At 41.0% G+C, this 27,360-nt stretch overlaps 1 protein-coding gene across 7 annotated transcripts in view; it reads right to left on the reverse strand.

Annotated features, from left to right (window-relative positions):
* EVL (Enah/Vasp-like) overlaps positions 1-26,983 on the reverse strand; it is a 134,554-nt gene extending 107,571 nt beyond the window's left edge. For 2 of the 7 annotated variants that reach the window (XM_026849395.1, XM_026849386.1), the window contains exon 1: positions 26,422-26,618. In XM_026849395.1, the coding sequence (XP_026705196.1) occupies positions 26,422-26,444 (23 nt within the window). In that variant the 5' untranslated portion in view covers positions 26,445-26,618. Of the gene's footprint in view, positions 1-26,421; positions 26,620-26,889 lie in introns of those variants that run through there. The other 5 variants (XM_026849387.1, XM_026849391.1, XM_026849389.1 and 2 more) reach the window with 4 other exon arrangements.
* Between the last annotated feature and the right edge of the window lie 377 nt (positions 26,984-27,360).

Genomic DNA, 27,360 nt, shown 5'->3' on the forward strand with positions numbered 1-27,360 from the left:
CCCCCCCCATATTTCCATGGATAAATAACCTAGCATACATCAAGATAAATTTATCTTGGGGGTAACCTTTGGAATGTCACTGTGGTAAGAACAGAATTATGTGGGCCATAGTACAGATGAAACCATATCACTGAGAAAAATAATTTCAGATGTATCTCTCACAATTAATAGCCACTAACTTTTTTAGAGGAAAGAAATGTTGAGAAAATTTTACTAAATGCAATTTTAAGAGAAAACAGAATATTGATTTTAGAGAATAATTTTCAAGTGCTTGTAATGATAAAATGTTCTTCTGATACATAGTTCTCAAAGATAACCCCAGGCCAGAGTAGGTGGAGACTAACATTGATTTCATTGAAGCCGGCAGAGTATGCATCCGCTTGAAAGCTGACCTTACCATTTTCTTTCTTTGAGTCAGTAGCAGAATGGCATAATAGGAAAGCATTTTTTAAAATATCCACTGTGGCTGATACAGCTGAAAATATGTTCTGAAACAGCTCTGATGACATACAGAGTGACAGATAGTGGCACTTATGATAAAGCATGACTTACACAGACAACTCTATTAGACCATGAGTTACTTCTTAAGATACATTCATCCTATAATGATTTGCTGCAATTCTTAAATTAGAAACAAACAGGAAAAAAACCCCACTCAGAAATCCATAAGACGACACACAATTATGTTTGTGTTCTTTCATCTTAGTGTTGGTAGACACTGCTGCAGTGCGCTTCCCGTCCTAAGAAGATATTTTGTCTTTTCCCCCAAGTCTGGCAGTATCAGCACATTCTACTTTCAACAAATGGTCCTGAAAGACTGCTTTGCTTTTAAAAATTAATATGAAGGGACTAGAGAAGGCCAAATTGGTTTGTCCTGAGCACCGCTTTGTAGTGAAAATCTGCCCTCCAATTTCACTGAGATGCTGTGGTTGAACCTCCTGCAGTGTCATCCTCCCCAGAGCAGCCCCACCACCAGGGCTGGAGGATCTTGCTTTCCATGTCCAGAGCCAGGTGCACTGTCAAACCCAATACATTATTCAGCTACCAGATTTCACTGCAGATTTGGCAGTTTGCTAAGATACAAAGGTTATTCAGCACACATTATTGCTTAGGAATCACTTGCCTATTCATAGCACATAATTTACTTTATCTGGAGGTTTTTAAAAGGTTGTTCTATGCACAGTAGTTACTATAACAAAACATTCAATACATATTGAAAAGCCACCAGTTCTTGTTTTAATTTTGCAGATTGAAGGGTGAATTTCGGGACAGGATGAAGCAGATGTAATTTTTCATCCCTTGTAGTGGTTTCACATTTAAGAGTGAATAACCATTCTTTAAATCTGATGATAAACTCTCTCCAGCAATAAAGATATCCCTTCTGCATCAGAGGCACTTCTGAGGATTTTGCAAGATATCTCCATCTATGCTTTTTCTATGCCCACCTCTTCTCCTCAGAGAGTCTTTTTCCCATCTCATACATTCATTTTACAGCCACATCACACATCCACACCCAATCCAGTGTCTGAACCTGCACCTCAATCACATTACAGTCCCCCAAAGCAAGGGATATTGACAGTTTCCATCAAGCTAAATTTATTTAAGTAGAAATTTTAGATATAAAGCAACAAATAAAAAGCCCAGAAAGAAAAACATAGCACTGCAGCATCATTATGAGGTGTGCAGAGGAGCCCTAAACTGGTAAAAGCTGTTGTAGAGGTTATGAGTCCTTTTTACAAAGGAGAAAGTAAAATTTACACAACCCTATAAAAAAAGGATCCTCCTATGAAATATTATTTTTATGTATGCTGTCTGTATGGGCTCCTCTGCCACCCTGTGTATGGGATTACCACTGCCTCAAATACCATCAAAGCACCCCATGGTTCCAATTGAGCAGGGACTCTACCATCATCAATCTCTTTCTAGATATGAAACCTTTTCAAGTGCTTGATGACCTTCTGGAGCTTTTCCTTTGGAGCTGACTCAAGTGAGAATGATATACTTCTGCCACACACAGCTTCAATTTTTCAATTTTGTTTAAATTAAACTGGGACCATCACCATGACACTCCCATAGCATCTTCCAGAAACAAGGAAGGGAACAGAGAAAAGAATCCTTCCCCCTCTCCCAAACGCACCACCATCCATCAACAGGACTCCTCCCTTGTTGACATTTCTCACGGACACATATGGGAATGCTTTTAATTATTTGCCTCTTGGCTGATTTGCTGCAGACTTTGCTTGGGAAGAGCAGGTAACTAAGCACGGGAGGGAACATACATGGTTTGTGGTAGTTCTTAGCAAATTGGTTTTACTGAGGCTTTTTTTGTTTGTTTTAATGAGTCTCTTCTGTCTCGCTGTCAGCTCTGAAGCAAGTCTTTCTGCATGGAAAGCCCAAACTTTCCATTGCACAGAGACATCAGACTACACCACCCAAGACTAAATGCTACATACAGTTATTTCCAGCTGGTGATGCCAGAAAACTTACTCAAAGCCACTGTGCAGGTGAGCGGCAAAGCCAGAATCAGACGCAGGAGGTCCAGACCAGATTGCAGCACAATTCCTGCTCTGCTCATCCTTTTCAAACAAACCATCACACTTACAGGAAACCTCATCCCAAGCCCTAGACAGCTACATATGGCAGAAGGAGAAGGGAAAAGATAAATAACAGCAGTAACAGGAAACAACTACGATCTCTAAATTTTCACCATCCACATGCTGTACTTCCTACAAGGCACCTCCATAAAAAGAAAAGCCTTTTTAACAAAGCTGAGGATTAAACCCCAGTCAAATCTGACAAAGAAAAGCTTATTCAGAAACTCTGATTTATTTCATGGGGATTAATGATACTTGAAAGCAGAACAAACCATCACCGTACAATAAACAACCATAAGGAGAAATCAGCACATAATGGTGATTTATTTCTCTTACAGAAAACTGAAAAATTGAGCTATTGTGGATGAACCTAATCAAAACCATTACTTCTGGCTATAACAAACCTTTTATTTCAAATTAAACTAGAAACTTAAGTGTTGCTTTCCAATTTGGGATACTTAAAAACTTTTCTAATAAAAGCAAAGTCTAGTTTCATAAGCGGACTTAAGAGTGTGATTTCACAGCCATTGAGGAAGCTGCCTTGGGTCTGCACTTGCAGATCTCTGTCCTGGCCAACTCTTTTCCCTGGAAGTGAGAAATTCTTGCAAAAATGCAGTGAGCTGGGGTGGGAGCTGCAGCCTGAGGTACCACCTCCCTCCCCCCTGCCCAGGCTCTTTCCAAGCCCATGTCCATCTCCATGTGGGCCCACAGGTTGATTTTGCAAAAGCAGTGAAGTACATGGGTTAATTTTTATCACTGACATTAATTATGATTTAAATCAGTAGGATTAATGAAAACAGGGTTTCCTGCACTATCTCCATTTTGGTTTGCATTGGTGCTTTAAAACCTATTTTCCCAAAGGAAACTGTTATTGGTTAGAAGAAACTTGGTGCTTTCTTAGGTGATCAGGAGAATACATCATCCAGTATCTAAATGCAATAAGCAATTATACAGATTAAACATACTCTTATTCGGAATTTTAATTTTTACATTAATTTAGGCAAAAGTGATTGATGTACATTTTGCATTTCATAGATTATTTCTTTTTCTGGTTTGATCTGCCACAGTGTGTAGTGACGAAAATTTGAATTTTAATTCACAGCATACAAAAATAAGCTTATATAACTCCCTAAGTGTCATCTAAAAGTTAACTTTAAAAATATTACAAAATAAAGATAAAATATCATCTGCCATCACACTGAACTGACAGACTTAAGCTTGGTCTCCTCCACTGCTTTAGAGGTAGCAGATCTCCTTGACTGCATTTTATTCATAATTATAATAGAACACCAGAAAAAAAAATATCAAAAACCCCTCTATGTTTATTCTATTCAGTTTCCAAATTTTGAATTCACATTATTCAACTGATGCAGGTGAATAACAGGAATGAATGCAGCCCTCTCCATACTTCTGCAGGAAGAGGCAATGGTGGTTTAACACTTAAATACAAACGACTTTCAGACTTCCACCTTTTCTCTAAGTAGACATTTTTGTAACTTCAAGAGCCAGTGCGTAGCACTGACCAAAACATTAAGTGAAGGTAGACTTTAATAATTATTTTTTAAAATATAAAACAATCAAACAAAAACCTTCATACAGCCAAGTAATGAGCTGTGGTACACACCGAAAAAAGCTCTCAGACTAAAAACATACAGTTTCTATATTGCCTTTTATATATTTGTCGCTTATCAAAGGTAAAACCCAACCCCTATATCCTTCTACTAGGCTGCCTTCTTGTATTGGTTTTCCACCTCAGGTGAATTTCCATATTACTTAGTTTTAATAATAGCACATGCTCGATAAAAGCTTTCTCTTTTGTTTCAGAATGAGACATATTAATTTCATTTCCATAATTCTCATTTAAAAAGGTACTGATTTCTGATTTCATTCATGATTTGCCACCTTGATTTGCTGCTTCTAACCAAGTATCAGATAAAGAACTTTCTCCCCACCTCTGAAGCTGCTCAGCCATGCATTAACATGTAGTTATAGAAGTATCTCAATATCCATAGCAAAACTTCAAGGAGAAAGTGCATCTCTCACATCTCCCACCTTTTCCAAACAGTGTTCAGAATAATGATCAGGTAAGCAGATCCACCAAAGGCAACAAATAATCTAATAATAATTTTCTCAGCCTACAGTTCTCCCAACACCTGTTTTTCCTGCTGTGTTCCATATTTCAGAGCTCTTTTTCAGTAAAAGATAGTGCTATTCACTTAAAATCCTCATTTTAACCAAGCCTGCTGAATATGCCATTAATAAAGTCCCACTAACAGACACAACAGGATAAATACAAATAATTACAAACACACTATCCAAGATCAATTTTAATTCCCAGCTAACTCAATTACCTTCTCTGTTTCACATTTAACTGTCTTCTTTAACTGTCTGCTCAGTTTTTATCCAATAAAAAAAATAACCCTGAGAATAAAGAATTTTGCTTTTAATTCTTAACTCGGCCAACACTAGTCTGGCGATACCCTCCCGTTTAAGCCTTTTTTGCTGGCTCACAGGACACCGTTCTTGCAGCAATACACTTGACAAACGTGCAAAATGGTTCAGCCACAACTAGCACCCAGAAAAGCTCTAATGGATCTTTCATTAGGACATGTAGATGGAGTTTCACTCTCATCACCAGAAGGAAATGCTCAGCTGGCCCATGTAGTCCAAGAACGGGACCTGCCAAAGGGCTGCTCCAGGGTCTTGTGCTTCTCAAGCTGTTCTGAACGTGTTCACGGGCAGTCCAGCTTCACAGGATCACAGGAGCTGCAGTGCCACCCAACACTTCTCCCGCGCAATTTGCTGGTGCCAGCATAGAGCTGCTATACGGGTGTGCCACAGAAGTTCACCCGCCTCTTGCAAGTTTTCCACCAGCCTTTTGCAAAACCAAAGGCAGAATTTGCTTCCTGAAATATCTAAGTGGAAAGATGGCAGAACTGTTCTTAAGTCACTCCAGCCAAGCAACTGGCATGTTTGCAGCAGGAGGGAGAGGGAGAAGATTAAGAAAAGGGCGATGGAGAAGGACATTGCAAGAGGGGGCATGACAGATTGCTGAGAGACAGAAAAGAGGGCAACGTGGCTCATTAGAAAGAATATAAGTGGGGTTTTTTTGTTTTGTGTTAATCTAGTTGTCCTGGGTCACATCCAGTGGAGGTTGGCCAGCTTCCACTAGCTAAGCAGCCAGCCCACTGCATATTCCGCTTGGGGATTGCTGTCTCATTTCTAGCGGCCTTAAAGACACCTGCTAGAGCTCTCTGTTACCATGGCCAAACATTGCGTACAATTACAAATATGCTTTGTTTATTTAAATGAAACTTTTAACAGACTCTAGGGCTTGTTGACCAATGTCAACAGCAGTGAAACTCTGCTTACCCAGACAACAGGTGCAATGGAAGCAAAGGCACTTCCCTCCCTCACAGCAGAGCGCGGGCAGCAGCAGGGTGCTGGTAGCAGAAGGAAAGGGAAAAACCCACAGGAGAAAAGAGGGCAGGTCTGAAGGATCAAGAAGGCCAAGAGGGAGAGATTTCAACCCCCCTTCCTCAGCTCCTTCCTATCCCAGAGGATGAGATCCCACATTCACTCTTGACCATGAGATAAGATGATGCTCTTTGGCATTAAGATCTTGCTAAGTGATTTTTAGGAGATTTTCCAGTGAAGGAGTTTCCTTCTGAACCACTTCCCTGCATTTCTCCTGCTCCACAGCCCTGCACTTCAGCCACGCTGGATGGCTCGCCACAGCCCAGCTGCACCTGTGGGATCCCAAGCTGTGAGGAACTCTGCAACACAGCTCTGTGAGCATGTGAGGCATGTGAGATGCGGCACAGCTGCAGGGAAGTGTGAAATGGGTGTCCAAAGCATGAGTCACACGTTCCCCATGCAGGATGCACACTAGGGAGACAGGCCAGTCTTGTTTCTTCACTTTAACCAGTGCATTCACTTGCTGCTGTTTGGAGCTAGCTGTCTCTCCCACACTTAGGCAGTACACCTTGCTCTGAGATAACCCATGCTGGCAGGCAGGTGATGTTTGGGAGGAAAGGGAAGGAGCAAGAAGTATCATCTTGCAAAGAAGATTTTGTAAATTTACTTCACTCCTCCAACACGAGCATTTGGAGAGGAACACAAGTCCAGAGACTCCAAGTCTGGTCCTTTGCAGACAAAAAGCCAAGATGATCCTGGGAGCAAGGTGCCATGGCTGGCAAATCAGAACAAAGAGTTCTAGGAAGAAAGAACAGAGGCTGTGTGGTGTCCTCACAACACCAAATATAATCCACATAGGACTCTAAAACACCTCAGAGCAAGAATATGAATAGATGTTTAAATAGACTGTTGTCATCTAGTACAACTCACAAATCTAATCAAAGGTAACTAATATTGCAAAAAGCCTCTTGCAATGGCATCAGATGTAGCATTTAACAGTCAATTTGCAAAGGCTATCAGTTACTTTTTCCTCTTTTTGGGTATGTTTAGTTGATGTTTCACATCAGGTCCTGCTCCTGTCCCAGTCCATATTCACTTCAGTTTGTGACCATACAGACACCTCTGTCTCCCATTTCCCCTTTTCTTTCACCTACCACAGCAACAAAATCTCCAGGGTGTTTCTTTACTCTGTGTTGGACTGTGGCAGATGCACGTCTCTGAAAGTAAACACAATACTAGCAAGTGTCTGTATAGGCAAGTGTGCTTACCCAACCTCTACCACCTAACCTCATCATTACAGTGAGCTTCACCAAGCAGTCTTCAGGGCTGCATAATCATCAGACTGGATTCATGGAGTAGGACCCCGAGTTAACAAAACTGTCCAACAGAAGAGTAACTGTACATTAGCTAAATTCAGTTTGATAAAGCACTGAAGACATGTTTAAACCCTAAGCTATCACAAAGCTTTGAAGCACATGCTTTGAATTGAAGTATGCACTCAAGTCCTCTGTTAAACTGGGGTCCATGTCCTGATTTGAATTCAACTCTTCTCACATAAGCCCAGAGTTCATGGAGGCCAACTGATTTGCAAAATGAGGATCAGATCCCCTGCTTCCCAAGGACAAAGGGGCTAAATTCATTACTGTAAGAGGTGCTCAAATACAAATCTAATGGACACAGTGTGAAATCTCAAAAATTAACAGTAAACAGGACAATTTTGCTGGCAAGTAAAGAAACCTTTGAACTGCTGCTGTGCCTCATGAGGACATCTGCAGGCAGAACACAGTAGTAATAGTAACCATTCCTTTTAAGCAGGAAGATGTACTGGAAATGTTAGACAAATATTTAGATGCGCATACAGTTAAGGACTTGCCACGAAGCCTGCTGAAGTCAACGGGTCTGAGAACAGTTTTACAAACCCAAATTTAGGTACCTGGAGAAAAAAAAAAAAAAAAAAAAAAAGGACATATCTGTGATCCGTAACTGAATACAGCTGAAGGGAACTGGTTTACCCAATTCTATTTATCTGGAGAAACTTTTTGATTTAAACACTCGCATAGCTGTAACAATGTTATCTAATTTTGTCAGAGCAGAATAGACTGACTAAAATTAGGTTTGCAAACATGCACTAAGAGACACAAGGCTTCATATGACTCATCTCCCAACAGCCTCCCTGATAGACTAATGGAGGAATCCTCAACAAGGATAATAATTTTCTCAATAAAAGCAGATTTAAAGTAACCGTTATGAGCAGTAAGAAGATCCTGCATTTGCCCTGAGGTAGCACATTCATTTTCAAGACATCTAGCAATAGAAAATCTCTTATCTGAAAGAAGTACTTTTAAATATTTTCCTGGAAAGGTAGTTAAATCTGAATAAATGGGTTAAAGCCTATATATCCTCACGTCCTGCCACAGGTGGGCTTTGCTGGGAAGTCACATTATAAAGCAGTGTGATGTGTAAATATACAAGCAACTTTGTCCAGAAGGGGAAATCCAAATGAAAAATGTCTAAGTAGAAGCTGTTTCCTAAAAAAAAGTGTCTCAACCTCAGTAGGTTTACATGCTAGGAGTGTCACTATCCCCATTTTGCAGACTGACTCTGTTTTGCCTGAAGTCCCCCCAGTGCTAGCACAAACCGAGGACGAAACCCCAGGTCTCCCCAGGCCCTTGCTCCCAGTTCACTCACCACATCCCACCACCTCCTTTCTGAAACCCATCCTGATTCTAGGTATCTTTAGCAGGGGAATCAGGGAATCAGAAAAAAAACAACAGTGTTCTGCACTAAAATGCAGAAGTTGCTGAGATCAGTATATTCTACCTTAGTTCTTCAAACTCAGGAGAAGAGCTCCTAGATGCCATACATGCCTCATGCCCTCCAAAGGCTGGGCCAAGACACAACACTACTAGAACAAGGCTCTTCTTATCAGTCCCTCCAAGACCATGCAAGCAGGCAGCAAGACTACAATAATCTGAGATGCAGGGGGGCTCTCTGTGATGATACATCCTAGAAAATTTTACCAGTGAATCGAAACAACACTGGGTGATACACATCGGTGTAGGAAAGACAAATTGTTTCACAGACAAGGATGGCAGAAGGACGAATATTGCGCCTCTCCTGCAGACAAGGAGTGTGACTTCAAGTTCTGTGCATACAACTCAGTTAAAATTTATCCTGGCATTAATAAAGCTGTGATCATGCCAATGTAGACACTAAGTTCAACTTAGTTGATCGCTGTCTGTCCAGATGAGTTTCACAGTCTCTGTACAACCCCACGCTGCCAGAGAACATCAGACAAGTCTACTGGTACATGGGCAGCCACAGCCCCACTGACAGCTGCAGAAGGTCTTGCTAGCACTTTTGAAATCAATGATAGATAGCTGACAGGCAGGGAGGGTAGGCAGAAATGACAGCCCTGGGGGCTAAAAGCAATGAATGGTTGGTGAGGCTCAGGTAGGGATAAAAAATTATTCATACCAAGGGAGGAAACCTTGGAGGCTGACAGGGGAGGCCATGGAAGAAGACAGAGCAGTTTCTTACTTTCAGAAGGATTTAGAAGTCCTAGACTACACTTTTCACACTGCTTACCTACGTACCTTCTGTTTCTGGCTAGACTCCTAGGTCTTTATTACAGTAATGGCTTCAAATCGGGAAGCCAGAAGAGGCAATGGGAAAATACCCACAATTGCTCTTTGTACTATGTTCCCACAGGTTGAACTTCTCTGGTGCTCGTAGTCCTCCCTTTTCCCACAGGCTCTTGGGTGACTTCTGCGAGGTGCTCTCACCTCGGAAACAAGGCAATACAAAACTGTCCTGGTCTTCGAACTGTCAGGGCAGGCTATAAAGAGCTCCTGATGCTGGAGGCTGCAGAAGAGAACAGGCCTCTATAAAGCAGGGGCATTGTGATAAGAAGTAGGAAAGTTACTGTTTAACTGCTTTAATTTGTGTAATTGGAGACACCATACCTCTTTTTATTGTTATAGGAATATGAAATAGTTGCATCTCATTCTCTCTCCCACCTTACACCCAGAAACATAATGGCACCAACATTTCACTTACTGGGAATAACTCCATTTTCTCTGGAACCAAAAAGTCAAGGAACTTTGTATTTTTAAATATGAAAACAAATTAAACCTGACATTTAGAAGCTTCCGTAACTGGCAGGTCCTAGAGCTAGGGACTTTGCAGTCCCAAGAGGGCAGCTGTGCAAGTTCAAAGAAACAAAGTGCAAGGAAATTGTGTAAATTGACTTGCAGCTGGGAGAGAAAGCCAACACTTCCAGCTTTACTGGGCTGGCATTCACGAAGATGACTAATATATTATAATCAAAAGCCCAGTCTTTACAAGGAAACTCTACTGGCCCCTGTAGAGGAGCAAAACCCTGACACAAGGACGTTACCTTCAGCTTTCTTTTCTTATAGGAATTCACAACCATTCTTATGTCTGCAGATGAATAAAACCTCTCTGCATAGCCACTGTCATTTCACTTGCAGACTTAGGCAGCAATCCTGCAGTGGGGAATTGAGTCCAGCAAGCCAGTGAATGCATCTTTTCTTTCTTAAGGAAGTGCAACACAGCATTTTCTGCTAGAAAGAAGGCTTGGTTCTCCAGCACCTTTTGAACACATGCTTCTGGAAGAAAAATATCTGCCACTATAATTAATGGTAGGGTGCTTAACTGAATATTTTTTTTGTCAGCTATTCATTTTAAAATGAGAATTTGTTGCCACATTATGCTATTTTAATATTGGATTGCCCTCAACCAGAACATCTGTGTGCTTAACCAGCTGCTTTAAACTGCCTTCTTTAAAATTAAGTCAAACAGATTATGTTTTTTTCTTATAGTCAAATTTCAATGTGACGTTCACTCTCTCCCACGCCATATTGGCAAGAAGAGAACTATCAATACATTTCCTAATTAAACAAAAAAACAAAACCAAAACAACTCTTATTAAAGGGATAGTGTCTTCTAACTATAATAAAGACATTAGCATGGTAACATTAAAAAAATATTTACATATTCATTTGCTTTGATAAGACAGTTGGAAGCATGCCCCAGTAAATAGCCAGGTTCAGTTGCTCTGCAACTGGCAAGAACAGGGGAAGAAGAGACCAGCTCCTGGGGCATGTAGGAAATTGTAGTCTTCAGTTCAACACAGGCTTGGCTGGTGTAACTATCGGCTTAGAATACTCATGTGCACACTGCTCAGAGTAGTGAGATGCAAAAGCTTGGTCAGGTGTGTAAGAAGGGATATGGAATTTCTTCTCCCAGAGGTACACTTTTAAAACAAAAGTTATCAGTTATCCTTGTGAGAAGGGATTTAAAACGTAAACTGAATGTAATAGGCCCAGCTGCCCAAGTTTTCAGTAAGCATGAACCACGGTCAAGCTCCATGCTTAAGCTGTTTGCTTTCAATATGCCCTGTTACTCACTGGTTAATGAATTATATAAGCCAGACCCAGTACAGGAATAAAGTAGTACTGCATGGAGAAGCTCCCCAGCTACTCTACACAAAACGCTACAATCTGAGACATTGTCAAGATGATGTCAACAGGAACACAGGGATTATTTTCTTGAAGGGAATTTCCTTTTCAGTGTTTGAGAACTACTGCACTGGCGAAACTAGGCTGGTCTAGGATGACATTTAGAACAAAATGCCTCAGAAAAAATAGTGGTTTCAGGCAGATGTCAGATATCCCAGCTTCATTAACTAATTGATTCAAATTGACATATCCGCTTTTATGTTTCAGTTGTTTACTACACCAGGAAACTTCTTAAATCCCTTCCAATTCTCTCCAAGACGTCTCCAACATCGCTATGGGCAGGTAGGTAGATCATGAAGGAAACTTCTCAGAGTCTTCCTCATTTTGGTAGGTTTTACTACTCAAGAACAGGTAGCTCTTTGGAAATTTAAATATATCTTTCCACATTTCAGTGGTTTGGGCGCTATTACATGATGAAACAGAGCCAAAGCACAAAAACTGCTGGCAAATTACAGGGCACATCATACAACTTAGCACACACGGAGGGCTTTTATAAATAGTCTGTATGAATACCTAGGGATATGCAATATCGGTTAGGATAAATTAACATGAGAATATTGATGTAGTAGTGCTTTGGGTAACCCTGTAAAGGTGGTCTTCAGATGGCTATTTAGGAATCACAGGCACTGCATTAGAAATACACTTCAAGGAGAATTTAAAGTAAACTTAAAGAACAAGAACATTCCAGGGGATGCGGTAGGCATCAGAGAAACAAAGAACGGAATAGCTAAATGTGCACTACAAGAGGGCAATAGGTGATCTTGTTTGAAGAGGTGCAGAGCTGTGTGAAATGTCCCAAGTAACACTGAAGCCATTCTGTATTTTTCTGCTTGTACCCCATCATAAGTCATGTTTTGTCTTGACTAACACCACATTTTACAAGAAAGCTTATTTACTCCATTTCCTGAAATAAAAATATGCGTTCAAGCAATAAACCAAATTCAAAGATGTGATCTCACCCAAGTCAATGAGACAGTACCTGGGTCATTCCCATGTTTGTACTCTAAAATCTCATGGACATTAAAACACAGGGGTCATAAGCTGGTAAAGATAAAAAAATGCAAGTGCCATGTGCAAAACATCACTATAAAAAAGGTAGACTACTGTAAACCACAATTTGGGCCAGATGGCGTATTAGAGCCACTTACACTGTCTTGAGTTTTGCTTCGCTTCGCCCAGTTCAAACAACATCTAAGTTTCAGTTCTTCATTTGGACTCCCTTAAAATAATGAGAAATAAAAGTGTTTCTAGAGCATGCTTCATCGACTCCTAAAGTAGGCGGTGAAAACAGGTCAGGTGAACCACATTAGCAGCAGCTTTTTCTCTCCATTGATTACACAGAGAGCCTGCAGGGACCAGGTAGGATGTAGATATTCAGAGTTAGGGGAAATGAAGCCCATCTCAGACACCTGCACAACTGTATCCACAGCACTACTTATCCTCTCATGGCTGAAAGTAAGGCTAATTTCCACTGCAGAAAAAGTCAAAAGTAGAAGACAACCATCTTTCTGAAGAATGATCATGAACCTGAACTTCCAGCAAGACATGGTCTTTCTTTCCATTTCAAACATCTGAATTAAGACTATGGGTTGAAAGAGTCTGAGTCGTGATACCTATTCCCAGTGCTACATTTAATCTGGAATCTGACCTTTGGTGTGTCATTTAACCTCATTTTTTTCTATTAAATGCAAAGTAGAGATAATTATAACAGTTCTGGAAGAATGCTGAGTCTTAACTGATGAACATCTTTAAAGTGTTCTGGGATTCTAGTGCCCCTCATCAAAACAGAGATACCATTAACTATTATATGAACACTGTCATGATTACCATTACAAAGACAACATCTATCTGATATTTACCTTTAAAACAGCTGAAATTAATTTGCATGTGCTTTTTTTTTTTTTATATAGTTCTTCTCAGGGGTATTCACATGCCTGTTTCTATGGGATTGTTATCTTCTGATCTGCACTTTGCAAGTTTACCAACCATTCTCCTTTTTCTGTTGCCTGTTAAAATCATGTACTAATGGAAGAATAATTCTTTGCTTTCTGCCTAAATATGACTATATATAAATAGATCTCTCTATATAAAAGCCCACACATCCTGCCATTAAGTTTAGCAAATAGATTTGAATTTTGATAATGTAAACAAATTTGCAGCCTTTTGCCAATCTAGTGGACAAATATGAATAATTCCTGTCTAGAAGCCACACTTGAATCACTGTACACAGTAACTTGGGCTAGAAATCAAAACAAAGTGTCATTGTCTCCATCCTCTATTCTCACAAACCCATCCAAAAAAGATCAAGGAAAGTGCTCACATAATACAAATACTTTCATTTTAATCTGAAAACGGCTTCCATTTACAGCACAGTGTAGAAATACACACACAAAACCATATAGACATTTAAATATGTGTATGTATTTATGCACATACAGCCATGTTTCAGAGAGCATCCTTGGACCAGAGAGACCCATGACAGCAGGGCCACTGGAGCCAGGATCTCACTCTGTGCCACTATCAGGATTCAGGACACCCTGCACCTCCACTTCTCTGGCTTTAACACACGGGTAAGTAACCTCCCTTTTCTTTGACATTTATGGATGGAAACTGCTCTGCTCATTTTCATTATTGTCCCATAGTGCCTCTCACTGGGAAAAGCCATGGGACTGATCCTGCACACACCCCAGCACATTGTGCAAAGGGGAATTCCTGAAGCTTGCAGAAACCCAAAGGCACCCTGTTGAGGTGGGCTGCTGGCTGTACATTGACATATTGAGGGGAAGGAGACAGCAAGGAAAACTTTTGAAGGAGCAAGAATGCTAAGGCAGACTACTGCAGCCACACTCATGGCATGAAGGATACATGCTGCATCCTGCATCCTGCTGGCAGCAACAGAGACAAGTTCTAGCCCAGTTACTAGCTGTGAGACATGAATCTCCCCGTCCCCACAAAGCTGTGATCACATCACTGCTCTGTTGCCCCTTTTTGTTTCAACAGAGACGCCCCTGCCCCCCAAGAGCTTCCAGCTTCGAGCGCAGGGCTGTCCTCAGCGAGAAGCGGGCAGAGCTCCCAGCAGTTACCGCAGCGGTGCTGAAGCACAGCACCCCATGTCCGCAGCCATACACCATCTCTGGTAGCATCTGCACTAAATCTCAGCATTAGAGACAAATCCTCAGTTCTCTAGCACAACCGTCCCTGTCAGATTTGATCCCTTCTAGAGGTTACAGAGATTTTGGAATGAAGACTACAATCTGCACACTCAACCCTGACTATGAAAAACAGGGTGACTCCTCCAGTCCATGTTTTTTGATGAACAGCTTCCATTTTGGGGGGTTGCCACAAGCACCAGTGTGAGGGGCTGTGATTCCAGCAAAGTGAGTGCACCTGCACCTCCTTGCTTGACCACCAGCTCTGCCCCCGCTTGCCTCAGCTTGCTTGAAGATAGAAGTAAAACACAAAGTGACAAGCAACACCTGTTTCCACAGCTATTTTCCACACCCAGCTACATCTAATCCTTGCTTCACTGCCTCCTTTAAAGTTTAATAATGGTTTCAGTGAGCATGCTTAGTGAAGTTTCTGACTTTTTTACCTAATGCTTCCATGGCTGAGCTCAGACATCTGAAGGAATCTGGGTTTAAGTAATCTGCTCAACACAGAAAGCCCTGGAAATACGCTTTCTGCTTGTCATCATCTTAAACCACAAGTGCAAAGCTGCAGTACAGTGCATATTTTTCCATTGTAGCAACACAGTGGCAGCATTTTGCTTCCCTTGCGTTGGATTTTTTTCAACAGCTCCTCTAACAGATGGACTCAGTAAAGTATAAAACAGGATGTATGTCTCAAAATGCATTCTTAAAATACAAGTTTCTATTCATAGTACCCACCAAAAGGCTCTGTATAGTCCTTTTAAAGTACTGAGAAACAACTAAAAGACCTGAGTTTATAGTTTAGTTGTTTTAATGTACATACATGTAATTTACATACATTCAATTTCTAGGCAAATATTTTAAAACCTCAGAGGTCCTGGGAAAGCATCAGAAAGTTTTAATTTGGTGAAGCATGACCAGCTGAGTGCTGTACCTGGATCACATACTGGGGAAACTGATGGGGGGAAAACCCCAAAAGTAAGATTGTAGCAGCCTCTCTGACCTTGGCGGGACCCGAAAAGTGACAATTTCTGTTCATGGCAGCAAGGCAGCAGCTGCCCGGCTCCTGCCTGCACCCCCGAGCTGGGGCTGCTGTCCTCGGCATCGCCTGGCCAGCCAGACCGACCTCAGATACTTCAGATGGAGCAAACCAAAAAAGCAAAACAAAACACATTCCAGACCTCAGAGGCCAAATTGCACATCTACTGGGAAAACCGGTCCGTATCTGACCCCTTGCTCTCCCCTCGCCCACGCATGTAGCAGCAGCCAGCTTGAAATCCCCAGTATTTGGCAATCGAGGTTACCCTGACATAGACCCAGAGTCACACAAGCGTGGCCGGAGCTCAGAAGGGACGTGGGAAGCTGCAGGGACTGAGCTCACACCCACACCCAACTTGCAGGCATAGATGTGATCCTTTCTGGGGGGAGAAAATTGTACTTCAAAGGAGCACAACTGCAGCGGAGCTGAGGTGATGTCAAGTGCACGGCAGCCCCCTCTGAACAACCCCTCCATTTCCCAAGTCCCGGAGCTAGGAAATCACACCATATTTCAGGATTGATTTTCTCTTTCTTCAACTTTCAAAAGTAAGATACTGTTACATCTTTTTCAGCAATGTCAGGATCTTTCCACAGCAAATCAGACATCTTTTTCATGTAAAATTACCTAGACACCTTACATGTGCTGTTCCCTGCAGGTACTTCGTTTTCACCTTCGTGTGTAACAGGACGTTTTCTTTCTCCTCCTTTTCACCATGCCCTTTATAAATAGTTTAAGTAAATGACTGGTTTTGTTTAATGAGCCTGTGCTGTCTGAGTGAGTTTTGAAAATACCATTAGTTACATGGAGTAGCTAAAAATGACTATAGGGGAGCTATTGACATGAATGCATTACCTATTATTAGCTTAAATAATCTCATCTAACAAGCCAATACAATCTTTGAAGTGTCATCCTCACTCAAGTTTAGAGGATTCCTTTTCCAAACGTGATGGTGGGGTGTTCCTCACCCCTTGCATTACTTAAGATCATTTAGGATTACTTAGGATTCCTAAATCATTTGCTGTTTCTCTTGCAACAAAAATGTCCCAATACCGTAACAGAATGAGTCCAGTTGCACCATACAGCACGCCTACATATGACTCAACAGACTGCCTTACTTGCTTTAAAGCATGGTGAAGCTTGGCCTGTATTGTCTATTTTCAGAGGACATGTAGTGATGGTGAAATTATCTGGCTTAACTGGGACATGCATTTATTTATGCCCAAGTGGCAGTGTAACTGCGTGTGACCTAAGGCACAGGCTCTAGGCAAGAACCTCTTTCTCTGGTGACGAGGTCCCAAGCAAAATGCATTTCATTTGCTCTAACAGCATTCTTCTGGGTTACAAGTGAATTTTTTCTTGCTTTTTGTCCCTCTCATATGTGCTTCTGAAAAAGCTCTGGCCACCCCTGCCTCCCTATTTATACAGCTCTGTCAATTGCAAACATTTACGGATACATCTTACTGATGATGTAAAAATCACTCAGCAGATGTTGTAGCTTGCCAGTTTTAGTGTGCTCCTGTGGAAGACGTCTTCATCTATTAGTCTTATTTTCCTGCAACATGATGCACTGAAAAATCACAGATGTAAGAAAATAGTAGTTCTTACAAAGTTAGGGTCAAAATGCCTGCTCCCTCCATTCTGCAATATATACGGACAAGTTTAGAATCACATTTTCTACATCATTTAGCACTGAAAAACAAATATAAATTTTCAAATAATTCAAGTATTCCACATCTATGTGAGCCTTTAAAGACAAAGGCCAATTTTCTACGTAAATAGCATCCAGCTGGTGCTCCTCCCTGGAATAATCAGAGCAGATACATGCTCTTGTGAAAATCTGATCCATGTAAAATGAATTTTTCTTGATTTTTGAAACACGACTCTTAGATTTCCATTCCAAATTAAAATAAGACTGTGTCTTTGATCTCAAATAATTTGCAACGGATGTCAAAAAGAACCTTATCATTTATTTCCATTTTAATGCAACTTTATAATCAACAGCCCCTTGCCAAAAAGCAGCAAAGCTGTGACAGCTGGGCAGAACAGTGTTAACTACATGAAATTATATCAAAAAGTGCTGTCTCATCAAGTAAAGATGATCTGTGGAGGCAAGGTTTGCAGGAATAGTTCTTTTCTTAAACTAATTCCTACAGTCAGAAGAAAGGACAAGCTTTTTGATACAAACCCCTCCTTCAGTCTAAAACAAGCTTCAATCATCTCTTTCCCTAAGTTTTTCCATGTGTTTTTCTCCTTTTATTTCCTTCAACCTTGTTTTTTTCCCCTCTTTCCTTCTCACCTACGGACAAATTTCACAGGAAATTCTTATGAGGATTTACATCACTGTTAACAGTTGATACCTTAATGAAAACCAGTTTTATTTCAAAGAATTATCCTTCTTCTGGGTGACTGATATTTTCTTAATTTCTTTGTTTGAAACTTCCATTCCAGAGATGTAAAGGGTTTGTATAATCATAAGCTTGCCAGTTTTCACCAATTATAGAACTTGGTTTAATAAAAGATACTCTCTCTCCCTTTGAACACTGCCTCATTTATATCCCTAGACCATGACCACTACAACAGCACTTTACAATAGCATGTTTTATGGAAATACATTGGTTTCCATAAAGACAGCACAATCTCTCATGCTCTGTAGCTAAATGCCTAAGACTCTTGCCTAGGATGTGGACAATCCAGATTTAAGACCAACTGTGTGTGATTTTAAGAATGTTTTTTCATCCCAAGTCATCCAGAATCAGGCAAAGTAGAATTCTAATCTAAGTATCCATAACCTGAACCAACACAGGGACACCATACTGTCTGACCGATCCACACCAAAACAACACTACTACAATAAAAAGAGTATCAAAGTGGGTATTTTCACCAAAGAAGAGCTGGAAAAGTTTTGTTCACATTCAGTTTCAGATTCAAACCCTCAATTCTACATCTGTGAAACAGAGCCATCATCCTCAACCCCAGCCTGGCAGTCACCTTTGCTGGACTGTTATCCCCCAAACTTCATGGAACTTTGCAATATAAACTCCAACTGCTACACACAACTCTTGCCTGGGAAAGTTTTCTTCTATGTTCCTCTCACCCAGGTCACTTCCTTTCTCCTTCAGAGCTCAGCTTTCAGTTCACCTAGATGGAGAGAAACTGGCTGTTTCACAGACTTTTCACTCTCTTCACCTTTCCCTGCTCTACACTTGTTGCAATGAAGAAAAACCAAGTGTCAGCTTTCTCTAACTGCTTTTGACAGGTAATACTGCAAACACCCAATGGACAAATTTTTCTTCTCATAACCCTACCTGAGCCACATTAGTCCCTAGCAGAAGACAGCAATGGTTTCTAAAGAAGATAGACCCTGCTGTGCTATGTAGTCCAAATCATGAAACTAAACCCATGTTCCCCCTGGGTTGCATGAAGCTCTCCAGCTGCTGGTCAACTAGTACTCTGCAACTACAGATATCACCTTAAAGGGAAGAAACTCTAAACATTTGATTTTAATTCTGTGTAATACCATGAGCCTACACAGCAGCGTATTAATATGAAGAAAGTTCAACATTTGAACTTCGATTTTTCAGCTGTCCTGCCAGTTCCTTTTTTTTTTTTTTTTTCTAGCGTGTGTGTTTTAACACATCGTGGGTTAAATCATCACTTAAATCATGGGGTTTTCAACTCATTTTGCAGGCACCTAATCTAAAACACACAAGGTTGTATGATCGCAAGCTAAGTAAATGGACACACCTTACCAAGTCTCTAAGGGCACAAGGCACCAGGCTTGCAAAAATCTTACAGCTAAAGGAGGGTTTGAGACACAGCCCTGGGCACAGACTCTTGTCCAGGAATAGCAGGGAACAGCTTTCCCTAGTGTCTGCATGTTTTCACATAAAATCTTACTGAGAAAGGCTCATTCCTTAAAAGTACACTGAGGACCTCAGATGAAAAGGGTAACACAGCATAACCTTTCTTGCTAGAGGTTTTTTTCCCAGTAAGCACTATACCTTTCCCACTTTTAGCTGATGAACACAAAGGTTTTGAGAATGGGGTTTGAGCTGATGCTATATGTAGTCAGCCTCTCCTAGCAGATGATGTTCTGAGGTCCCACCCTTCCTTCTGTGCAAAAACAAGAGGCACGGGTCATTCCATCCAGCTCTGTGCTCCTGATTCATCCAGGAATCAAACCGCTTCCCAGGATAACAAGGTCAGGAGTCCAGCCCAACTCATGCTAGAATAATAAGAAAAAAATTGTTTCTACTTCAAAGGCAATGATGACCTTTAAGGACTGAGATATCCTGTCATAGAAAGAAGATGCCATATCCTATATCTACCTTACAAATAGCAGAAATAGCAAGACCAGCAATTTGATCTGTTTGGCCTTGCTGCACAAGAAAAGGCAGGGGGAAGTCAGACATCCATGCCATTGCGTAGCTGAAGTTAAGGGCAGGGACATGGATAATCAGCATCTCTGAAAGACATCAGGATAGCAAAATCAAGCATCCACCCCTAAGAAGTTGGAACTCCAGGTAAGAAGCAGTGGGCAGCAGCTGTTTTCCAGGAAAGTTCAACTAAAGGGCTTCAAATCTTTATAGACTATACTAAGGCTTAAAAGAAGCAAGCAGGACTGCAAATAACTTGCTCTAATGGATGCCCACAGGTAGATTTAAAAATTATCATAAATTCTGTTCTTTAAAGGAGCCATCTGTACTCATGTGTTTGTTTTCATTTTAAAGATTGACATCAATTTCCATGTGTCTTGATAACTAGCTTCAGTTCTGAGAAGTGTGTCTGGATCCTCATTAAACAACAGCAGCCACTTCTTGTTTGTGAATATTACTACAAGGATGGATAAAAAAAGGGAGGGGGTGGGATAAACATGTATAGGAGATGAGACAACGGAAGAATGCAAAAACAGGTTACCAGGCCTAGAAAGCAAAGGGAACAGAGAGGAAAATTCTTGGCTTTCCGGATGAATTACACTGCAGTAGATCTCAAGTACCCTTACCAAGTCTTTGGCACCAGTGAGAGACAGTTGCTCTGTTAGGTTCAGTCAGACTGGGGCAAAGATGGGAGCACTGCACACTTGCACAGTTTCAGGCGCTAAATACACACCACACCACCACCCCCACCACCCCACCACCCCCAATTTACATTGATTTTAATGTGACTTGCACTTACCGCCTAACACACATCAGAGCTCCTCTAGTCCAATATATATCCTGGAATAAATCTCCTTTCATATTTATATCTGGGATAAGATTATACTCCCAGGCACCAGAATATTTTCCTCTTAAAATGTGGCCAAACCTAACCCCACCACCTCTAACAAAGTCTCTAGTTATTTTCCTCTTCAGTAGAAATATTACAACATAGTCACTATGAGAATAGTATGCGCTTATCTTCATTCCCAGCAATGGTATTCTCATATTACTGCCTTAGAAGTATTCCTCTCCTTCTCTTCACATGTATTTGTGCTAAACCACTGAAATATGTGGCAACTGCAGTGTCAGTTGTCACAGGGAAAAATATGTCAGCAAAAACATTTGATTCAATCTGCTGTTTAAGGAAGCAACATTTCCTCAGGGTGTGTGCCTTGTGTGGATAAATACCAACTGTCCAAAAATCAACTATCTAAAATCAATTTCAAATATCAAAGGGCACATTTTGGGCAACTACCTTCAGGAAAAAAAAAAACAACCAACCCACAAACCAAAAACCCAAACTAGTTCCTTTTTCACCTTTTTTAATTTAGTGCAAGTTTGTTTCAGAACGAGCCCACAAAAATTACATCTCTCAGGCACAAACTGAAAGGTGAATTCTTCAGTGAAGAATGACGCAAAACTAACTTGCCCCCCACTGGGAACATGCATTTTCTCTGATAAGATGCATCATATGGATATTCATATTTGCAACACGAACAACTAGACTTGCTGTGTGTAATCAAAAGCTTTGCTGTCAACAATGTATTTTTATCAAGTTTTGCATTCAGTTTCCCTATATTCACATAAAGACAAAAGAGAGGAGTGTAACAAGCTGGTTCGCTGGTGGATGTAGTCCAAGGAGGAGCAAGCAGAGACTCCACAGGCCTGCAGCATCACTTGTCTGCTGATGCTGAGCTGGCTTCTAGGTTCACATATTTATGGTTATTTATTAAGCACCTACAGAAAATTTTGAACATGACAATGCAATGTGAGTTCAGCAGTACAGATTAGAAGAGATATGGCAAACAATTATGGTCTGCCAAAATACCATCCTTGGGTTTTCTCCATTTTAAACTTGCTTGCTCCCTTTCATTTTAACACCTTTTCACTTCAGCAGCAATTACTCCCTGATTCTTTTTCCCTCTTGTCAGAAAAGACTAACTGCACTATTTGGTGTGTTACTCACTAGATGCTCCATCTAACCTGGGAGGTCAGAGTCACCAACTTGGAAAAACAATTTGTTCCACTTCTCCATAGAGCTGCAACCCCCATTACCCCTTTCCACAAAACCTACACTCTTGTAGCAACTGAAATAGTCTTCTGGCATCTCTCCTGATGCTTCTTGCTCATCAGTATGATCATATTCCTTGTAGAAAAGAACAGCAGATCTTTTTTTGTTGTTTCTAAAGAGCAACTCGTGACACAAGCATACCCCTTCACGTGCCTCACCTACAGCTTCCCAAAGCTGCTTGACTATTCAGACTGAAGTTGCATTTCTGGAAACTGGGATTATTTAAAAGGCCTCCTTCTTAGGAATTTTCAGCAGCAAAAGGCAAAGGAGACAGGCCTGCCTCCCTTCAGGGTACCAGCCTTTTGTGCCTTCCATAAATCATCTTGCTATTTCTTTGGGGGAGAGGGAAGTAAAAGCCCCCTGCCTTCAAGTCTGAATATCATGTTCACCTTTATGAAATGATTTGGCTCGCACTTTATACTGTTCTTTAATAAACATGCCACCTAACCCGAAGGTACCTGAACTCTTGGCCTTAATGCAGTGAATGCTGCAGCCAAAGTCTGAGCAGGTGTTTGACGGGCACCTGCTGCCAGAATTAATTTTTGCGGAATCATATTAAAACCATAATTCTTCACTAATTTGGGGTATACAGTTTTTCGTTTGACAGTAGTAAAAGGAAAGGCTTAAACATCAGAATTCCTGGGTCCAGCGCCAGTTCTACAGCTAAACTCAATCATTAAATGCTTATAGGTAAGGTAAACTCAATGCCTGAACAGGCTCAAAGATGCAGATGATCACCCGCTCCCAGGAGGCACTGCCTGACTGCTGCTACTGCTTTGGGGATCAGCAGGTGAGGTACATGTACACAAATGCTTTATGTTTATTTTGAACTTTCCTTTCTATTCATCAGTGGGTTTTGTTTCCTCTGTTCATAGCCAGCTCTCTGAGAGACTCCTCTTCCCTCTTGTAGCATTCTCAGTTTTGTTCAGTGGATGAGGGAATAGAAGATGCAGTTAAAAATACTGCGATGCCATGGTGGGCGGTGTATCAGAAATAGACAGACACTAGCTCACTGCAAAGAATACTAAGTAATATCCCAGAAAGATAAAGGCATGGCAACAAAAGAAAAAAAAAAAAAAAAAAAAGCATTTGTGTTCTGCTGCTACTGAGCTAAATCTGGACTGAAGATACCAAATGAGGAGTACCGCTTGTGGCCAAGTGTACGTTGGCTTCATGTGCAAAGTCATCTTACAACGGTGTGGTCAGCAGAGTATCATAAAAACGTGGCAGACGAATAATCTTACCTTCGAGTAAAAACAAAATGTACGTGAGCTTTGGGCTTTTATGAAGACAGTGCAGAAAATCAGTGAGAAAATGGACCCATTTGGTACCACAAAGAAACCAGTAGCCTATATAAACTGAGAAGGGGCTTAGCTCCTTTAACCTTCACTTTAAAAGCAATTGAAGTTTTTCAGGGATATTAGATTTTTCCCAAGAGAAAGATAAACCAAGCTTGGCTGATACAAGGAACTATGAGATTATTCGATGGATTTACCCCCATTTTTTCTGAGGCTTAAGTCTCTGTTCATCCAGCCAGTAACCGCAGGGGTAATATCATCCCGAAGGGCTTTACAAATAAGTGTTTCACAAACAGCGCACCAAGGTCACTTATAGTCCTTAAGTGAGACACTCCTGCAGAGAGGTCCAGCTGCTGCTTAACACTTTACCCCAGCACCGTTTCGCTGGGGAAGTGAAGGCGGCTGCATCAAACTGAAACTGCCAGGGTAACTCAGGCAGCCAGACTGCAGTGACACCTCTTGGCACTGGGCTGGGGTGCCAAAGCCCCCACCATCTGCCCGAGTTCTCCTGCAGGTCCTGAAGGCCCAGCGTGGAGTCAGAAAGAAAAATGTAGAATAGCACATACAGAAATGACATGCATGGGTTTGCATGAACAGGCACCAGTGGGGTCACCACTCCTCTGGGTACTTGGGTACGCAGGCCCTGGGGGTGAACTGGAAGATGGGAACAGCCATCTTTCTGCAACATACACGGGAGCACCTGCTTCAGATCAGAGTCAAGGTAAGTGCAAGCTTATGTTTTATGTGCATGGAAAATGGCACCTGTAAAGACTGTGGGGCCACCAAGGTCCAGGGGTTGTTAGCCCAGAGAAGAGTGCCATCTACTGCTACATAAACTTTGCTTCTGGGAGCCCATGGGACTGAGACTTCCACCCCGCTGCTCAACTAGACCCTTTGTTTTTCTTTATCTTGCAAGATATGTTTTGATCCCATCAAAATGTAATATAGCCACAGGCATGAGAATAATCATACCATAAAAAAAACATCGACATGCAGATACAACCTTAACAAAACACCACGGAAATGCCTAATAAAATAAATGCCATTTAAATGTTGCTATACAGAAACCACAGCCCTACCAGTGCAGAAGGTTTAAAAGAAAATGTCTAGCACTCTGCACATCAAATGTTAATACTATTTTCAAATCAAGTCTAAGAGAAGACAAGTAATTTAATAAGGCTAATGGGTGTGTAATCAGCATTTGACCGTTCTTGCCATAAACATAGGTGTCTTCCTGTCCCAAGGTGTCTAGGAAAGCCACTGAAAGACAGCTAAGGCTTTTAAAACAGAATTTTTAAAACACCTTTTCTCTTCTCATGTAGATTTATTGAGAGTTTCACTCTATTAAGAACAGGAACCAACCAACTGGGTGAAATACAAATAACTCTGTGGGCATAGTAAGTGGCACAATAAGTTTGGGGCCCATTTGCAGCTTAATTTACTGCCTACAATCAGCGATGTCAAGATTTCAAGCATCTCCTGACAGCCCTATGACAACTGCAGTTACACAGCATTATCTGGTCTTCTAGTAAAATCTCTTCCCTCAGACAGCATCATACTGCATTTCACAACACGAGAAGTACACACGGTCAGCCTGTGTATGCTCAGCCCTTACGGCTGGAATCAGGACATTTGCAGGAGCGGAGGGTGTCCTGCACCTGCTTTTACTGCATTTGACACTACTCACTTCCACATAGAACTGACTGGCAAAACACGAAATAAGGAAAATTGCCATCATATTAAATGCTTTAACAAAAAGCAGAAATAATGTTAGTTTATTTCATCTGAAGTTAGAAAGTTTAATTTGAAAATATTTGTTACAGAATGCTCACTGTGTATACAAAGATAATTCATTCTTTCTTCTAGTTATATACTTGGTCAAACAATCTCTTTTCTTTTGCATCAGAAAGGAAAGGCTATTTTCAAAATACATTATAATAATGATATACAGACAAACATATCATGAGATGATCCCCAATGCTGTTATAACATTGTTACCATTTTATCTGGACAATTTTATTACATGAGTTATAAGAACTGAACACACCAAGGAAAACACATTTTTTGAAAAAAGTGAGACACTCCCCACCCCACAACTACTGACCAGATTTTTTTCACGTCCAATACAGTTCCGTTGCAGATAAAATAATCAACTCTATTAGTGAGGATAGAAATTCTGTTTCATGTCTTCAAAAATCTGTTATGGTTTTAAAAGACCTCAACACTTGCATAAGGATGGAGTTATATTGGGGGTGGGGATGGAGGAGGAGAGGGGGCAGAGGCAATACTGAGTAGAACCAATATCAAATAAAATGTGCTAATTTTATACTCTAACAATCACAGTTGCTCAAATGTTTACACAACAAACCAACCCCAACAAACTTAACCATATTGTTATTTTAAACGTAATTCATAGAGAATTCTGCAGCTACAAGATTATGAGAAACAGACATGTATACTCTGCAGCAGCATAAAATATAATCCTATATACGATCCAAGCATCAATTTTCTCTTCTCTATCACAATCAGTATTCTATCTCAAAGGAGCATCTGTCAGATTCTCTGGAACCAAAAATAGCAAAGACCCTTTAAAACAGAACAGTTTCTGGTTTATATTTATAACTACACTGTACTCGCTGCTTCTAGCTGCACGGCGATGAAATTTGTGCAGCATATAATCAATTACCCAGCTTTGCACTTCATCATGCAGTTAGCTACCGTTACCTGCATCTTACCCTTCAAGCACTTCTCCCCATGCATAGGGTAGAGATTTTAAAACACAAGAAATATCTGCACATTGAAGAACTAACTGTAGAGCTGACTGACATTACACAGCAAAAACCTTGTGAGAACAAAAACCAAGCACACTGATGTATAAAACAGAGAGCCTACCTGAATTCTTCAAATGCATACATGGCCTAGTAACTACACAAATGCTCTGAAATTTAAAATAATCTTCTTAACGTGCAGGAGGACCATTTAGTTTGTCAAACGGCAGCAAAATGCATAATGACGAGACAGTATATTTGAAATATTCTGAAGAGAAAGGGTATGCAGATACTGGCCTGCAGCCTACAGCTCAGCCAGCTGCTGACAAGCAGCAGCTAACAGGGAAAGGCGATAGAGTACCATGTGATCATTCCTGCAAGTCTGATTAATGCAGTATACTCCAAGAATACAGGCTGATATCTTTATTATTCAAGCCAAATAAGTCAAAAACTGTACACGACAGGCTCCACGGCTAAATTAACATTCACATGCTACATTAAAATCACTAAAGACAAGCAGAGGATAATAAAAAACTAAGTATATAGTGTAACCGAAGAGATTAATTAGGCCCATTCAAGCTGATTTTCTTACCTTGTAGTGATATTTTAGTCTGTGTTTTTATTCATATAAACCATCAGTGATGGAACAAAAGGCTGCAGCTACAAACCTCCCCTTCCATGAATGCCAGAACATTTAAAGTAGTTTATCTGCTAGAAATCATTTCCTCTGTAGTCTGTCCCCAACCACTTTAACTCCTTCAGCCCTGAATTCATTGCCATAAATCCTATTTGCAGTGCCATGCGGTTTTTTTAGGGTTTATAGGGTTAACACCAAGAAATCGCAGCAGTGCAACTGAATGAAGCGGGATAAGAGCCAAAGGAGTCATATCTGTGAAATTAAAGAAGGGAGAATGAGGAAAGTTGAGAATTTCGTGGCATTGCAGTGTGCAAGCAAAGATGCTTCAGCTGCCTAGCAACAGCGCACGCAATCTCCACGGCAACAGCGCAGCAAGCGCTGGGGTCAGAGCATCCCTGCCGCACGCACGCCCAGGGGTGACAAACA

Source organism: Athene cunicularia (assembly GCF_003259725.1).
Source record: "Athene cunicularia isolate RWA chromosome 5 unlocalized genomic scaffold, athCun1 chr5_part1, whole genome shotgun sequence".
Lineage (NCBI taxonomy): Eukaryota > Metazoa > Chordata > Aves > Strigiformes > Strigidae > Athene > Athene cunicularia.